Below are 15,999 nucleotides of genomic sequence, written 5' to 3'. Positions count from 1 at the left end.
GAGATATTCCTGTCTGCCTAGTACTTCTATTTGTGTTGACTGCATCCGAGAGTGAGCATTACTTTTTGTAAACGTTCGATGTTTTTCTTCTTTGTTAGCATTATATTTGTTTCAAGTTTCTGTGCAGACAAGTTTTGCATTTTTATGTCTCCGGTTTGCTGTGCGCATTAATGCCCCTGTTATTTTGTTATATTCATTCTCCACCCATAAGCTTCAGAAATAAATGTTTTGTTGATTGCGCTAATTGACTCAAAATAATTTTTTGCTTGTATACGTGCATTGTGTCTACAACGCTGGTCCAAGTGAACTGAAATTTTTGAGGGCGAGCGTGTGTTCTGTCAGCAAGATGTTCTGCGGCTCACCGTTGCCGTCAAGGTTCCGGCACACGTAGTCGTTGGCCTTTTGGAAATCCTCATCCTTCGTGACATCCAAAGGCACTATGTGTAGCTTGTTGGATGCATTCAGCTGCAGGTTTCTTGCACCTTCGCCTTGCGGGAACAAACACCCTGCGAATACCTGTATGCACAGGACAATGTTAAACGCTCTCACATCCATAACAGCAGCCAGAACTGCCTCGCAGCAGCCCACTCAGTGTGCACACAGTCAGAGATAAGTGTCGTAAGTGTTGGTACTTTGTTCCATAAAAGTTGTACAAGGGGGCAGATATTCTTACTTCAAAAGCATCAAGTGGCTAACTGAGCAAAAGAATCCCGGGCCATCTTCACTAATGTGAAACCTGGGGAGGGGCAAAGCATGCAGACTATCAGTGTATTCAAGAATTGTAAGTCTTTCTCTCTTGCCACATGGCCCGTGCTGATTGGGCACGCGCCTGCTGAGGTGGTGGCACCCTCTCTTGCGTTGAACATGATTGAAGTTTGGTGTAGTGGCAGGGGTCAGTGCGAACGCAGTGCAATGCCCACCCTGGAGGTTCGTCTTCGGTGATCAACGAGGCCCAAGAACCAGGTAAGTGTGTTTTTCTTGCTTCGACTAATCGCCCCCGATCAGGCCTAGCATCAAAAGCCGTTAGGTACTTGAGTGCAACACAAATTAGAGCCCATTTACAAACAGCTTCTGCTTGACAATTGCTGAAGAAGACAGAGAGCATTACATAAATCTTTAAATCATGTTAGTTTATTTTGAACCGGTTTTATCCATTATACACTTATAGTATGTGTTACGTTGTAGCGCGAGGCATTGGAAAACCAGTGTCCCTGTGTTTTAGTACTGTGACCACATGAGAATACGACATGAGACGCCGAAAGCCTGAGCACCAAAGGGGCTTCACCCCTGAAAGCCACTGTCCACGAAACACGCCACCTAATTTCCCATTGGTCATAAAAACGTGGCACGAAAATTTTCATTTTCTGTGAACATGGATATGCATCGGCCTGATGACCCAATTGACCTTTTTGCAGTCACGGTCGTCCTATCAGGGCCGCCATGGGACCGCCATGGGATCCGGACAGTTTATCGAACGCCGTTTTATCGAACGCCGTTTTATCGAAGTCGTTTTATCGAACGCCGTTTTATCGAACGCCGTTTTATCGACGGACGTTTTATCGAAGCCGTTTTATCGAAAGCGTTTTTCTCGGCCTTTTCGAGTAACAGAATTTGCGATACGTTTTTTTAATTTCCTCCTCTCTATGTAATTTGCAAATCTTGTCTCCACAGCAGGCCTATTTAAAAACATTTATAGTCTGTCTTCTAGTTGACTTTTATTTCCTGCGTGTTTTTTTGTTTGTTTTTGTGATGCGCGAAATATGTCACCAGAATTTTTTGCTGTGTTCATTGCGCAACTGGTACTGCCATAACGAATCTCCTTGTGTCTCTATCCCCTCTGATCCGAAGCATATCACGGCATTGTGGCGTATTGATTAAAATGCCTCGATATGCTTCGTACCTTTTTGTATAAACCGCTTTTGTGTCGACACATAATCTAATTATTTCGCCGCGTATGTTGTACATAAGTAAAGCACTTCTTGGCGCTTGAGGGTCCAATGTCAAAAACCTAACTGGAACGCTAGCAAAAGTCTCTCCCGATTTCTGCATTCCTAATTCTTAATGGGATCTGAGTTCAGTTGCTAAGAGGTTACCAAGCCTTGTACTACTGTTCTCGTTGCCTTGCATGAACTAACGAGAAAAACGTTAGGTACAAAATTGTCACCGTACTGCAGGTTGGTTCGTTTTCATCTCCCTCTGGTTGCACCCCAGCATGTCTGCTGGGGTGCATGCTCTTGCCTTTTTATCATAAGGCATAAAAACAGTAAGATCAAAATAGTAAACACCGAAAATGGAGAAATCATGAAGGTCTACTCAAAATACAGCGTCGTGACCCGATTACCTCTAAATAAAAATGGAAAAATTAAAAAAATGAGAACGAGCAATACTATGGCCCGTGCGATTATACCTGAACAAGGCACACAAAAAACCAACAAAATGCGCTGCCTGGTGTGTTCCTCCAAGGCCACCACGAAAACGTAAGGTTGGTGAATCAAAAGAGGGGCTAAGAGTGTTGACGCAAAAGTAGAAAATTATACGAAATCCTGTATTTTTTTATTTGAGCATGATTAACAAAAAACGTAAATTGTGGTGGGATGGGCAATTGTCCAGCTGTACTAGCTTACGAGTTTCCCTAGTGCGAGATGACCTCTGACGACTTGTCCTACTTGACGAGTTCACCTATGACGAGTTGGCTGTGACAGGTTCCCTTGTGACGATTCTCCTAGACTCCACCACCTCTGTTGGGGTCTCACTATCACTGTCGGAACCCCCCTGTTCCAGTCACATAGCACTAATCTTTCAGAAGTTCTTGGCCCAACATTTCTCCAGATGCAAACAGTGTGACCCCAAGGTCCGAGTAGGAGTCGCGGGTAAACCACGTGACTAGAACAATTGTGGGGTACAAGTCTCTGGATCACGTAATGATGAACCATGGCGCAAGGGATATATTTTTGAACACTAACCTAAACACGCCGATACACATCTAAGGAATATTGCGCACGGGGTTGGGGTTGGTACTATAGGGGCAAATTCTGTAATATAAACAAGGGGGTCATACATGCTTGAGTGAAATCAATAAAGACTCAAAAAGTAAAAATAATTCAATAAAACAAAGGTTATCGAAAGCACTGTAAAGGCGCGTCAACATATATAGATAGGTTTTTTTATGTAATGCACGGCAGAGACAATGTAGGAGGAAGGTTACTGCAGGTTAGGTTAATGCGATGGCCAGTTAAACAAAATAAACCCCGAAAATTACAATGCAAGCCGCAAAACCGCACTTTCGATAAAACGGACGTAGGTGGGTCGATAAAACGGCATTCGATAAAACGGCGTTCGATAAAACGGGCATTTTTTCGATAAAACGGCGTTCGATAAAACGGCGTTCGATAAACTGTCTGGGAACCGACCGCCATGGTGGACTAAGAAATGGCAGTTAGGCACGCCCCCCAAAAGTCTCGTCGTCGGAAATCTCGTCACAAAACACTCGTCCTTCAGTCCCTTCCACACCCACCTATAGCTGTCGGGACTTTCACATGAATGACACGGAAGCAGGTGTGCATCCCCGTGACTAATCCGCACTGGGCAAAGCGCCTTTTCTTTACTTTCTTTGTTACTCCCTCACAGAGCCATGTGCTCGCAGTGTGGTCAGCTTCAAATGTCTTGGCCCGTTTCCTTTAAGCTTTTCTTTTTTTTTGTGCGCACTTGCGAACTCGCCACAAGCTGTTCAAAGATAGGATGCAAAAACATGCAGTGCTAGGAAGCATAGCCGCCATTCGTGCAGCAAGCTGAGGGTGTGCTCTTCTATTTATATTGCCCAGGTGACTGCCGAGAATGGTGTATTAGCAGCTCATGCATGCGCAGATCGCTATTGGAAAAAAGCTCCGTTGTCTGTGACATATCATGTGGCTCTATCGCGCAAGCCTTAGAAATAATATAGCCCAACTGCTGGCACGCGAGCCGAGTTGAGGGAGGGGGGGTGGAGCTAGGTGTTATGAAACGACGTTGTTAGGCCTAGCGTTACGCTTTGAGGTCCAACATCATCAGTCAATTCCCGCAGCCTGATGTACAATGAATTTAGTATTGCTTGGCATCCTGTTCCTATAACGAATTGGCGAATGGCCGAGGCAGTCACAGTCAGAGAGAATGATGAGAGGATATGCGAGATACGAGCTCTGTACGTGCCACGCCAAGTTTAAATTTGCACTCGCGCCGCAGCCTCGCGTACAGCAGACTAGCAGTATAGTGTCTAGGCACTGTAGTTACAGTAATCGGCCCGCCACCGCACCCGGCCACTGCCGCCGCTGCGGCCAACAGCTGGCTACGGCCGCCTGCTACTTTGGGTGCCGAGGAGCCACTGAGCGGCCCGTAAGAATGCACACTGTGGGCGCGCTTCGTGCCTTTTTCTCGCCGTATGTGCGCACGAAAGGTGCAAACAAGAGTGGTATGCTGTAGTTCGGTTCCTCAACGTTCAGTGTATAGCATGGAAACGGCAGTCAGTTTTCATTACTACGCCAAAAAAAGCGACTACTCATCGGGAATCTCAGAATGGCCGTAATTGTGACAATGAACTTGTACGCTGTGGCTCGTAGCAAGCTCGATCTTTCCAGACTATGGCTTTGAGCCTTCAATAAAAGCATAAATAGAAACAAATCAGGAAGCCTCGATCTCTGAAATTCAGTTTACAACGGCAATCTCAATCGCTTTCACTGGTAGCATGACGCATTCTTGCATTTGTGGGATGCCCTGAAATGGTAACACTACTGCCCCGCAATTCTTTCTAAGAGCTTACGACATTTTTGTGTGTTAAAAAGACAACACAAAATTACTGAATTTTGATCAGCGCAGAGATATAAATGTAACCGCTGCAAAGGGTCTTTTAAATGAAATTTTAGCGACTCTGAAGGAAGGTTTGATGAATAACGGTTTCAGATCACTTATTTACGGCTTTCGTCGCAAGTGAACTCGCGAATTCAATTGTAAACGCACGCATTACAATCAACATCTCATGTTAAGCTAGGTTTTCGCAAAGTGACAAGCAGGTTTACAGTGTGCAAACCAAGCTTCTAGGACCTCACAGTGAGCACAAATTTTCTGTTACGGCTGCTCTAGCTGTTGACCATTTGCGTTCCTTTTAAACTCTAACAGGTGCCTGCAACAGCGAGATATGTTTGCATTCTTGCCTATAAGGTCGCTTACGCACCCTAAAGATGGCAATAAATGAAGTTGCGCTGTTGGAGATGTAGTAAAACATTTCCTTTTTATTTCTCGTTGCGAATCAGCGCAACGGGTTCCTGGTAACTACTTTGTTTTGTAAACTGAATATAGCCTTTGTCTTGGCATTTAATTCTTAAGGATTGGTTAAAAAATGAAATTCTGTGCATTTCATTTTTTTTTTCGGGAGGGGGGGGGGGGGGGGGGGGTCCTGCCAACGTTGCAAGAGCAGCGAGAAGAGAACGCATGTAACGCGAAAAGCCAAACTATGGTTATCAGTATTACTTACAATCGAAACTACACGAGGCGTCGTGTTCTGTAGCGGTGAAAAAACAGTACTTTAACACGTATTTTCAAAACATATTAACCCCCCTTTGGTTCGAGATTGTCCAGGAATTATGGCTCGCCTTTTTCAAAATTGCATTGAAAGCAAGCATTGTGGGAAAAAATTAAAAAAAAACCCCAGCGAGTCATGGCACACACCCATCACACTTGTGGTCAACAACGTGCATTATATTACGCGTTTTCTCTTCTTTAAACTTAGGTCCACCTTAAGAGGTTAAGACGTGACCATATTGGGCATTTGGTTATGCTGAGTGAGACACGTTTCTGGACAAGGTGATTCATGTCGGATTTTAAAATGATATATATGAAAAGGACACACGAAATGCCACATGACAGACGCAAACTCTAAACTGCTTAATTTTACCGAAAATCCATAGAAACGTATTTTAAATAATACGTAAAATTAGCAACTCGATACAGCTGAATAAATGTTTATTCCTCCTCCTCAGTATAAACAACGACTGTCCAAAAATGGTATTTATTTTAGAAAAGGTACGGGAAGGACACGATCACACAGGCGCTTGCGGGTGTAAAATACGTGTCCGGTAATGTATGGGCGATAGCGCACGGGTCGTGTGCAGTGTAAATGCTTTTGGTTGTTTCTTCTTTCTATAAGGACACAGCGCAATTTTTCAAGGGTGTGGAATTTGCACGCGTATGCACAGGTCTTGTCGCTTCTTACCCGTTTCGCGTACTAAACTTTTATCCTTTAAATAATCACCACGCCACCTTCAAAAAGTACCCTTCGACGTTCCCGAAACGGCAGACGACTGCACCCAACAATAAGAAAAGTGCAATGTGTGGAAGCAGTGTTTATAAAACGTTTCACACTCAAGCGGTGACCGCGGCGAAGATGTTTCGTGGAATTAAACCAGCGCATTAACCGCAACGGCCGCTGATTATTGCGTTTCTAGAGGAAATGCGCAAGCAGAGGTAATTGCTTACTGCCAAACGAGCACACATATTGGTTGTTTTGTCGTGTGCAGCACGCGTCTTGCGCCGCACGCAACGTGAAAAAGCAGACGACGCGAGAGCGCCATCCACACTAGGAGCGGTTCGTCTCGCCGCCGCCAGGGGCCGACTGTGTTCGCGCTCGGGGCGAATATCCGTTCGGGAATTGGACACTTGCTTTGCGTTCACTGCACAAGATGGTTGCGACTAGTACTTGTCCTCGTTTTTTCTGACGTACAGGGTGTTACGGCGATAAAACAGCGTCTTTAAACATTTTCCCTGGGCAAACATCTTCTCCCGACAGGACCAGACTTCACATGAAGGTCGCATTTTGGGGTCTTGTTTTTGAAAATATTCGAAAGTCCAGTTAGACCAGGTCCAAAACACCATTGGACCAATTGAAGAGCAGTTGGTGCCAAACAGGAATTTATAAACGAACACCCCCCCCATTGAAATTCTGCATAAACCCCTGGAACTTCCAGATTGGTCCAATGCATGTGTTTTGGCCTGGTACAACTAAACTTCCAATGTTTGTTTGTTTGTTCGGTTCGGACCCACCTGCTTATTTGAAAACTAATGAAAACAACATTTTTTAAGATGGCCGCCAGTTTTCCCTTAGGCTAGAGTGTACTAGAAGGATCATATAGTAATAGATAGAATTGATACAGTCGAACATCGTTAATTCGAACTTGCTTAATTTGTACTTAATTCTCCCCCGTGAAAATGGAAAGAGCATTTCTAGCAAGAAATCGCAATTTCCGGCTTAATTTCTGACTAGATTATTAGATTCTAGCTGGAATTGACAGCTTCTAACTAGAAAAATTCTTAGTCTAGCTAGAGACGATTATTTCCAACTTACGGGGTTTTTTTTCCTTCTAGCTGGATGCTAGCTGGAAGTAAATCTCAATCCAGCTAGAAATAAACTAGAAACTGAATTTCTAGCTAGAAATTCTGCTATTTCTTGCTAGAATATTTCTACCTAGAGGAAATTTCTGGTTCAATAATCCAGCTATAAAAAACATTTAACTATAAGCATTTAACTATAAAAAAATAGACCATATGGTTTATTTGAACTGACGCTGCGGTCCCGGCAAAGTTATGTCTATTTAGATAGCTTTCGTTAAGTCGAATCCCTTCTAATTCGAACAAATTTTTGGGCCCCTTTGAGTTCGAATTAAGGGCGTTCGACTGTATTTACTTTCTAAATAAGCAGTTATATAAGTACCGTTCTTTCTGGTAATAAACAAAATAGATGACATAATGCGAACTTCGTGTAAAGTTTGAGCGCAAACGGAGAGGCTTCCGTAACGGATATGAAGTCAGTGAAACCTTTGTATATCCCGGCATAGAACACTTTCGTGTTAAAATATAAAACACGAAAACTAACAACCCGAGGTATAACGTACTTTTAAGTAAGTAATTTTTTCCCCGCAAGAAAACCCTGTGTGCAGGGGTAAACCCTTTACTGGCCGCTTGCTTCATTGTACTGGCGTCACTTCCGTGACGGATATGACGTAAGTGAAATCTTCGTGAATCCCGGAATAAAACACTCTCGTGTTAAAAAATGAAGCAAGCTCACACCAACGCGTAAGACTTAAATGTAGCGAAGTTCTACGCAACCTTCACGACCACCACGACGATTAAATTTAAGTCCACAATTGTAGCCGATTTGCTTCTTCGCTGCCGCAATGACCTTTACTCCATCATTGTTGCTGTGTTAACTCCCTTCACTAAGTTTGGTAGTGATAATCATTAGACACCAGGGGCCTATGCTATGACGTATCTTAGTCGATCCGAGCAAGTGTTGCCACAATTTCGGAGAACGCTGCATTTTTTTTTTTTTGGCTAATTTTGGCCAATCTCCCCAAGTGGGTATGTTTGGCTTGACAAATGTGCACCTGGAACGCTAGATGGTCGCCGCGTGGCACGCACACAGGAGCGCTCGGCATTCTCGGTTTATCTAACTGCCCGGCGGTCGCCGCAATTAATCTAGGCCAATCTACCTAAGTGGGCGCACGCTTAATAAAAATGCTAGTAAAAAAGTAGTAACGAGCTGTGTTTACTAATTTCTTACGAACTTTACGAGCCCCAAAACGGTACGTAGGTACCACTAAGTATGAACCCTAAATGCTATCGTATAGTCTAGACCCTGCACTTATTAACTGCTACTTGTTTGATACTGACATTCACTAGTGATAGTAACAAAACTGAGTTATTGAACATAACTACAACACTCTTCCCACTCCAAATCACGATTAAAAAGTTTTTGCAAATCCACATGCTGACTATGCTATCATTAAATGTATATTTCTAAAATTTTCGCTGAAATATTTGACTTGACAAGCCTGGCCACTGCCTCTATCAGAGGACTTTCCGCTGCTGGCTATAGAATCAAAAAGAGCCGATAACCGAGAAGAGCAGATTAGAAGGTAACTAAGACGTTATACTCGCTCTCCCCGTGCATCCCATTGGTACGTTTTCTTGCTCAATTTATTTGTGATGCAAGTGCGATATGTGCGTGTTGAATGTCGTTCTGCGCGCTCAGCCGATCCACATTGTTATGCGTAGCCTTATGCTAGGTTATGCATGACCAGTTAGTAAAATCACTAACTACGTAGTGGATACTGTGACAAGTAACTGGTTAGTGTTCTGTTAGTAAGAGCCAGGACCTATCACAGGAAGCACCTGCTGTACACTCTGCTGATTTTCGTCAGAGAAGCCGGCATTGACGACTGCTTCTAGATGCCTTTCTTTCCCTGTTCTCCCCACTCCTCACATCCTATCCCTTTTCCGACTCTTGACCGAGGCCTCCCGTCATGTCAAGGAGACTTCTCTCCCTTTCTCTTTTTTTTTCTTTCAATAAACGTGTTCATTCAGTTTTTTTAGTGTAAGCTTAGCTTGAGGCACGCACACACGAGCGCTCGGCAATTTCTTGTTATTTTCAACTGAGGTCGCGAAAAATTACCATTTGCTAAATAGCAATTCGCTCTTAAAATAGGTGCTAGCCGCTGTCACGATGGGACTGTTTATGTCGTCGCGCGTTGCTGTAACAGTTTTGACTTTTGTACACGAGGCCTACAGCAGCACGAATTCCCAGCCTCAGGTTCGGCTCCCAGCACCGGAGGCTAAAAACTCTCGACACGGCGAAGCTACACTTGGGGCGGAATTCGCACTTTTGTCCATTTCATGTCCATTTCAAAGGGTCCGTTTCGGGCGAGCTTTGATTGGCTGAAAGCAGACCATCAGGCGAGGCATCGGTAGGTAGGTGGTTCGATGGAAAAGGAAAAGAAATGGACTGGGGATATTATTGAGCCCAGCTGGGGGCTCACCGGCATACAACCCAGTCCGGGGGGTGGGGAATATAGAAGGGGATAAATAGGATATGGTAGAGAAAAGGAGATAGGTAAAGAGAGAGAAGTTGAGGCGCCGCGAGGAAAAGAAGCGTTGCCACAGTCACTGGGGGCCACCGAGCATCGGTTCCTGCGCACGTCATTGGTCCGAGACTTCGCAAGTGCACGTGTACGTCACGGCTGAAAAGGACATAACTCGCAGTTCCACCGTTCGAGAGGAATCCTGCAGCGGCATTCTGAGTTTTGACCGTTTCGAAAATGTCCATTCGCATCAATTTCAATCGTGACGTAGTTTTACTTGCGAGGGCCCTGACCAATCAGAAACCGACGCTCCGCCTTGTTGGTGCTGCGTCCCATCGGCGTCGTCTGCTTTCAGCCAAAGAGTGACAGAACACTTTGAAATGGATATGACATGGGCAAAACCGAGATCCGCGCCTGTGCTGTGAGGTGGGTCGTGGTGGAGTACTTAGTTTTGACCTGGGATCTTTGACGTGCGCCGAAATCTCGACACACGGGCGTTTTCGCTTTCGGCGTCGATCTGAAAAGCAGCCCAACGCGGCCGGGATCGAACCAGCGTCCTCGCCATCATCAGCTCAACGTCTTGGCCACTCAGCCACTGGAACACTCGAAAGTCCACGCTGGCAAAGAGACCATGCCTACCTGGAAGCCGAGCCTGTCGAGGCGCACAGCGAGCCTGTAGCCGAAGCCGGAGTCGCAGCCCGTGATAAGGACCGCCTTTCCCGTCGACGAGACTCCCGCGTCGGGCAGCAGGCTGTTCATGAAGTACCCCAGCACGAAGAAACAGAGCACCACCAGGCCGATGCAGCACGAGGCGTACATGAGGGGCGCCCACAGCGCGGGGACCAAGCGCAGCGCCACGTAGGCCACCGTTGGCGCCAGGAAGTACGCAGTCATCTCGCGGAACATCCCTGCCTGCCGGGGAACGGAAGAACGGAAGCGGGCAAACGGTCAGGAACCAATACGACACAAGGCGGCTAAGGCTCCCGCTAGTCGAAAGCCTAACACATCAGCCGCACGAAATGCGCCGGTGTAAAAACCGTGCATACAATTAATTTGCCAGGAGAAAACGTAGCTGGTCCCAGCTGGTTTATGGCTAAATTCCCTGCTGGGACCAGCTAAGACCAGCTGGGCCCAGCTAGGAATTTAACCATAAACCAGCTGGGACCAGCTACCATTTTCTCTTGGGTTGGGAGAGCGGTTGCGTCAAGCATTACAGCAACTGTACTGCGGGTATCCTTCGCAAAACGGCTTATATTTCAACGTGCACGGCCGCAGTTTTTCCGAAAACTTGCGCGCACCCGTGGGCGAAGCACGCAACAAGCGGGATGAGGATACGCGCTGAGTTGCCGCTATCAAGATACGCAGAGATACGTCACCAGCAGAGGGGAAAAATGTGCGAGTGAGTACACATTTTCACCGGCCGATAAGAGCAAACAACAATAGTATACGTCGTGAGATAAACAAACACCGGTTCAGTCGAAGGCAGCGTAGAACTATGGGGGCTTGACTGCTTCACGCATGAGTAAGTGAAGGGATTGTAGCGTAGGCCGCAGGACGTTGAGGCACACGGTAGCTAAATACGACGTTGAGTAACGACGTCGACGTCGTATACGTCGTAAATACGACGTCGCAAATACGACGTCGAATGTGCGATCAAAATTGGAGGTGGGGACAGACCACGAGGGGTAACCTACAGAAGGAGTGTTGAATCAAGTAAGTATAGTAGACGCAGACCCGGCGTAAAGAAGGACAGCTTGCGCAGGCTCCAAAATTCCGCGATGCCGGCAGACTACCGGCATCGCGGAATTTTGGAGCCTGCGCAAGCTGCGCAGTAACATGTGATGGCTGTTACGTTCAGAAACAGCACAAACTACAAGGTAGCTATGACGATTGGGCACTGTGTCCCTGCATATATCTTAGTTACAGCGAACAGAGGAGAAGGTGACGTGGTGGTGACCGCGACCTGCAGGTCCCACGCTACGGTCTTTATTTAAACGTAACAGAAATCACAGGTGGCTCACTCTTTGGTTCCTTTGCAAGTGAACAAGAACCTGTATTTGCCTAGGGGCGAAAACTCCCCCTGGGTAATATTTCCCTATGAACGCACATGTCAGAAACCCCAAAAAGCTTACTCTGGGGCCATAGGGAAATACCGACTTTTTTTTTTCGATTGCATAAAAACCAGGACAGGCGTTTCCCGCGTCACTTTATGGCGTAAGCCTGAGATCTTTATGTTTCAAGCACGCGTGTTGCGAGATATAGGAAATCGTGAGGTACAAAAAATGGAGCGCGAGCCAGAGATCGCGCACCGGGAAAGGGAAACAACAGGGGCGGGCAAGGGTGGGAACAGCGCCCGCCTGCAGACCAACACCACCTGGTTTCCAGTTGGTGTTGGCCGGACGGTATTGGGCGAACTGGAGGCTCCTGGCAATGGCGAGCTAGCAGAACGAGCTTCGGAAATTGATGTCCAGGCGGCTGGTTATGTGGGGACGGGCGCAGATGTAAAGTTCAAAAACGTCTACCGCAGATCAACAGAAGGTGCAACTAGGCTTTCGCCTCCACATTCGTAGAAAGTTCTAAACATCAAGCGTAATAAAAAAATAAATAGATTACGAAATGCAATTTCTGTACAAAATTTAAATGCAATCTGTCCACTCCCCCCCCCCCTTCCCCCCCCCCCCTTGCCACCTCTTGCAATGAAAACCTTTCAAAAGAGGTCGACTTATTGCAAGGATGTTGTACACACCTTCACTGACCTATTGTTATACCCCCCCCCCCCCCCTGTACCATGAAATTCGCGTTCCGAGGGCTCACCTTGAGGCAAATATTAATTTTCGCTTTCCGCATGTTGAACCCGCGAGAATTTGTGCAGTTCAAAAAAAATGTAAGTGTAAAGTGGAGCGTAATATTTTACTATTAAAATATAAAATTATTTAAATCATCAAATTCTCGTAAATTGGGCACGGATGAAAATATTCGGTATTACAGATTGGGGATTTAAGGTAAAGTTTTCATCAAATTCTAAGCACAGATAGATATATTCAGACTATAAATGTTGGTGTGCTTTTGGCATACAACAATGTATAATACAGTCCCATGCAGTCTTGTCAGCAGAAAAGGTAAAGCCAGAAGCCGTGACACAAATAAAACTATATTCCTTTAAAAAAAAAACCGACCACACGTTTTGAGTTCTTTCTATAGTGCCACCCCTTTCCCTCCCTCCTCCCACGTGTGCGCGCCTATGTTAGCACCAAGGACTGATTCCTTACAACAGCCACGACAAGACGACACGGCTACCTGATTTTATGAAACTTCGGATGTGTACGGCGCGCCTGTCGCCCTTCTCACTCATCGCTGCCCACATCAAGAACTGGTGGTGCGACTGACCACGTGTGCGCCAGGGGAATTGAGACGTTGAACGTCTCTCGTTACGACTCCTATTCTTCGACGCACTCGTCACTGCTTCGCTTTACGCCGATTCCCACATGTGCGTGGGATAAACCAATTGAGTCTGAAGGGCTTAGGGTTTAGACGACCCAGCGGAATCGCATTACGCGCTACGCTTCAGTGCACCACATAGCAGGATAACGCACGCAGGGCGTTACGGTTGCATTCCTATGAGCTACATATACAACGGAGTCGAGTGCAGTTGTGTATATTTGCATCGACACGCAAAATTTTCGTTACTTCTTGCATGCGTGCACCTTAATCGCCTTACTTTGCCTTGTTAATTTATATGGCGAGAATAAGGCCAGCCATGCGGTCAGAATGATAGCATAATCAACTCGGAGCATAGAGGCTTTGAATATATTTTTTTTTCAACCGCGGATTCTTGGCAAACTTGTACGGCAAACAGCCAGCAGTGGAGCAACCTGGCGCGCGAATATCGAATGTAGCTTGTCTGAAGAAACAAACAAACAACGACGACAAAAACAGAAGAAACCGGAGCACGGGGCTGTGCTGAATAGCTGTCGTTTGTAGGGGATCAAAGTGGTCCTTAGAAGGAGCATTGGAGCGCATGACGCCGTCTGTTCTCGGCGCTTACAGCGAGGCACGCCTCGGCACGCTTCCAAGATCGCCCCGCATTTCATCCATTTCGAAAATAACGATGCCCGCGCCTGAACAGCGCGCCGCTAGTTCTGCAGCTCCCGTTTCGCCAGCCTAGCCTGATCGCCTCCGAAAGCTGCTTCACTCCTCTTGGCAATCTTTTGGTGTCCGGCACTGCAGGCGAAGAGAAATGGCGGAGTGTAAGGCGTCCCTGTGTAAACTGCAGCTCGGCAGATCGCTCACCTTCTCTGTTTTGCGTTTTCTCTTTACTCACGGCTTACCTCGCTTTGTAAACCGTATAGACCGGCGGGAAAATGGATTAGCTGTACGGCGCGTTTCCTTCTTTTCGGCGCCATGTTTGTTTTCATTCCTTTCGCACAGGCGTGCCCACCCTTTTGGTCTTATTCCTCGCGCTATTTTGTCGCTCTTTCGCGGTGGCCGTGCACATATAGCGCCCACACTTGACGCAGTCGCGTAAGCAAACACTTTCTCCTCGGACGAGGGATAGAAAGGATGGGCGCCCTCCTTCGCGTTCTCTATAGCTTCCCCCTTCGCACGCGGTGTTGTTTCTCGGATTTGTTCGTCTCTCAGGCGCGCATGTCGGTCTCACGCTCGCGTCCACTGTTTGTCCCGTTCGGCGCGTTTGCACAGCCACTTTATTTTCCTTTCAGCCCGCCCTGTCGTACGTGCTCCGAGGATTCCGTAAGTGGACCTGACCTTGCAAATATCAAGGCGCCGTGTATATATCGCTTTGCCCTCTGCGGCGGGGGGAAGGAACTAATAAAAAGAGGTCACGACGAAAACAGTCGTTACTCCACAGACGACACGCGCACACACAAAACGAAGCTGTCTCTAAATTTGAAAGAAAAACGTTGATTGAAAGTAAACATTCTTAAAGCTCAAAAGCTCGACTAAGAGAAAAATGCGGCAGGGAGGCATAAATGTTACTACGAGCAACGACCGTTTGCTTTCAACGGGCCCGAAAAGTGGAACAACCTGTTGGCCTATATCGGTATATTAGAATGCCGTGAATACAAATATACCCCTCACAGAAGCAGCAGGAGCTAAATCCGGCAATCCGGCTATCGACCCCCAAATCTGGTAATCATCGTTCCCCGCTGGAAACAAAAACAAAAAAATAAAAGTTTGAGAACGAACGCACGCAATTTCGTTAAATTTCGGTCAAATTTTTTTTAATATATCTAGACACTGTTATTAGAGTGTTATAGCAGAGCGGAGAACCAGTCGCGGTACTGCGCATGCGCATAACCGTTTCTTCCATCTCCGCGCATGCGCAGTAGCGCCGGTCACCTACCGGGTACCGTACCGCGACCGGTTCTCATCTCTGCTATAACTATATTGAAGCCTGTAACACGTGACCATGGGCGGCGTAGAGCATATATACCTTGGAAATATCCGGTTTTTTTTTTTTTTTACTCTATCAATGCAAGTCGACCTTCTCGTTCTCTCTCTAGGCGACAGTTCCTCTGAATTACAAAAGGCGATACCCATCTGAACCGGGCAGTTTGGTAAGAGAAAGAAGGTTGCACAAAACGATAGCACGCCGTTCAAGGCAATCACTTCCGCAACGTATACCCACGCAGCGGAAATGCGCCCAGGGCGTTTCGACGGGAGCTCACTGCACAAAGGTAACTTTCCGTTCCATTTCCTTCCTTAGTCGGGTCCGGCGGGTGCGCCTCCTCTCTGCAGGTGGGAATCATCGTTTGCCGTAAAGTTCAGCGCCAAGCGTGCCGCACTGCCGACGCGAAACTCTTCCGTAGTCGGTGGCGAACGTATAATAAGCGCGGTCGTTGAACTCAGAGGCGTTGTCCTTGTTGCGTCAGCGGTGCGGTAAATACACACCCGGCTGCCGATATTAATGCCGCGTGCCATTCCTTCGCCATGCCTCGCATCGAATTTCAACGCGGACGAACAGATAGACCTCAGCTGTGTGTCGTCTTCACACGGTGCACGTTCAGGAGTACATATAGGAGGGAAAAGGCAGGACGCCACGATGAGTAAAAAATATACAACTGTGAAGGCCTGCTAGAGGCGGCCGCGACATATCGAG

General features: G+C 46.7%; 1 protein-coding gene across 5 annotated transcripts in view; it reads right to left on the bottom strand.

The window, feature by feature from the left end:
• LOC144174176 (short-chain dehydrogenase/reductase family 9C member 7-like) overlaps positions 1–15,999 on the bottom strand; it is a 72,377-nt gene that overhangs the window by 5,092 nt on the left and 51,286 nt on the right. For 2 of the 5 annotated variants that reach the window (XM_077702690.1, XM_077702692.1), the window contains exons 2-3: positions 10,521–10,793; positions 363–516 (exon numbers count right to left, since the gene is read on the bottom strand). In XM_077702690.1, the coding sequence (XP_077558816.1) occupies positions 363–516; positions 10,521–10,793 (427 nt within the window). Of the gene's footprint in view, positions 1–362; positions 517–10,520; positions 10,794–11,053; positions 11,268–15,999 lie in introns of those variants that run through there. The other 3 variants (XM_077702693.1, XM_077702691.1, XM_077702689.1) reach the window with 3 other exon arrangements.

This window comes from Haemaphysalis longicornis, unplaced genomic scaffold (assembly GCF_048455015.1).
Source record: "Haemaphysalis longicornis isolate Haplotype H1 unplaced genomic scaffold, Haemaphysalis longicornis Haplotype H1 scaffold_3, whole genome shotgun sequence".
Lineage (NCBI taxonomy): Eukaryota > Metazoa > Arthropoda > Arachnida > Ixodida > Ixodidae > Haemaphysalis > Haemaphysalis longicornis.
The sequence above is the reverse complement of the archived record's forward strand: the minus strand, read 5'-3'. Positions and strand labels throughout refer to the sequence as shown.